The 1067-nt window shown below is 64.1% G+C and overlaps 1 protein-coding gene across 1 annotated transcript in view; it reads left to right on the top strand.

Annotated features, from left to right (window-relative positions):
- Positions 1–624: 624 nt before the first annotated feature.
- Positions 625–1067, top strand: part of MNEG_15439 (hypothetical protein) — a gene marked incomplete at both ends in the record, with an annotated part of 1231 nt that continues 788 nt past the window's right edge. Inside the window, one exon of the mRNA XM_014036090.1 lies at positions 625–858. Coding sequence (XP_013891544.1) covers positions 625–858 — 234 coding nt within the window. The remainder of the gene's footprint in view (positions 859–1067) is intronic.

Here is a 1067-nt window from a genome sequence, read left to right as displayed (position 1 = left end):
CGCCATCTCCACGGCTCAAGCCAGGCTACAAATACGAATTGCTACCGATCTACGTCCTCTCGCCTGCCTAACAATTTCCTAATTGAAGAGAATAAAACAAGGCGACGTACAGTGCGTGCGCGTGCCCAAGACGCGCTTCAAGTGCAGTGCTTCACAAGGTGACTTCAGAGGAAGCAGCAGCTTTCCAAGCTAAGTTGCTCAGTTGTTCTTCGTGGAATCCGAGTCAACAATATCAGGCGGCTGTCTACCGATACCTCCCATTGTCTCGGTGCTCGGCCAGTGGCTTTCACCTTTCTGCAAAGCGCCCCCTCTGCAACTTCGCTCAAGCCTTTTGTGCTAGACAACGCGCGTCTAAGCAGACAAGCTGTCCGGGGACGCGGCCTGCGCCACTCCGATTGGACGGCGGCAACAACGCTGCAGTGCTGCACCCGCTGCGGGGAACAGCAGCGGCGTCGAGCCGTTCACGCAAGCGCCTGCAGCGCTTGGAACACAAAAGATTTCCTGCATTGTGCAGCTAGGGAGCGTCGGCGCCCAAGGCGTCCCCCGCTGCTAGCCGTGCCGCTGCCCTGACCACGTTGCACGCAAGCGGCGCCCGCGTGGCGGCGCGCCAACGGCGCCACCGCAATGGTGTTTTGCCGCCAGTGCCAGGATGAGGTCGAGGCGGAGAACGACGCCGCGGGCGGCTTTGCGGCCTGCCCCCAGTGCGGCCTCATCCTGGAGGACATTGCCTTCAGCAGCGACGTCCAGTTTGCAAAGGGCGCGGACGGCGAGGGCGAGCTGGTGGGCCAGTTTGTGTCTGAGACCGGCCAAGTGCGCGGCATCGGCCGCATGGCGGGCGGCAGGCTCTGGGGCGCACGGGTGAGTCGCCGCGGCGGATGAGGGCGGGGGAGCGCCCGCAGCTCGTATGTTCCGGGCGCCGTGCGCGGGCAACAGTGCCGGCCTCGTAGCGGGCACGAAGCAACAGCAAAACGCCCCAGACAGAGGCATGGAAGCGGTGGCATGGCAGCGGTCAGCAGCTGCCCGCCGCGTTGCTCACGTTGCTGCATCAGCGCCCGTCCGCATGGCGG

This window comes from Monoraphidium neglectum, assembly GCF_000611645.1.
Source record: "Monoraphidium neglectum strain SAG 48.87 unplaced genomic scaffold scaffold05327, whole genome shotgun sequence".
NCBI classification, from domain to species: Eukaryota; Viridiplantae; Chlorophyta; class Chlorophyceae; order Sphaeropleales; family Selenastraceae; genus Monoraphidium; species Monoraphidium neglectum.
Note: the sequence above shows the minus strand (reverse complement) of the source record. Positions and strands in the feature narration are given on the sequence as shown.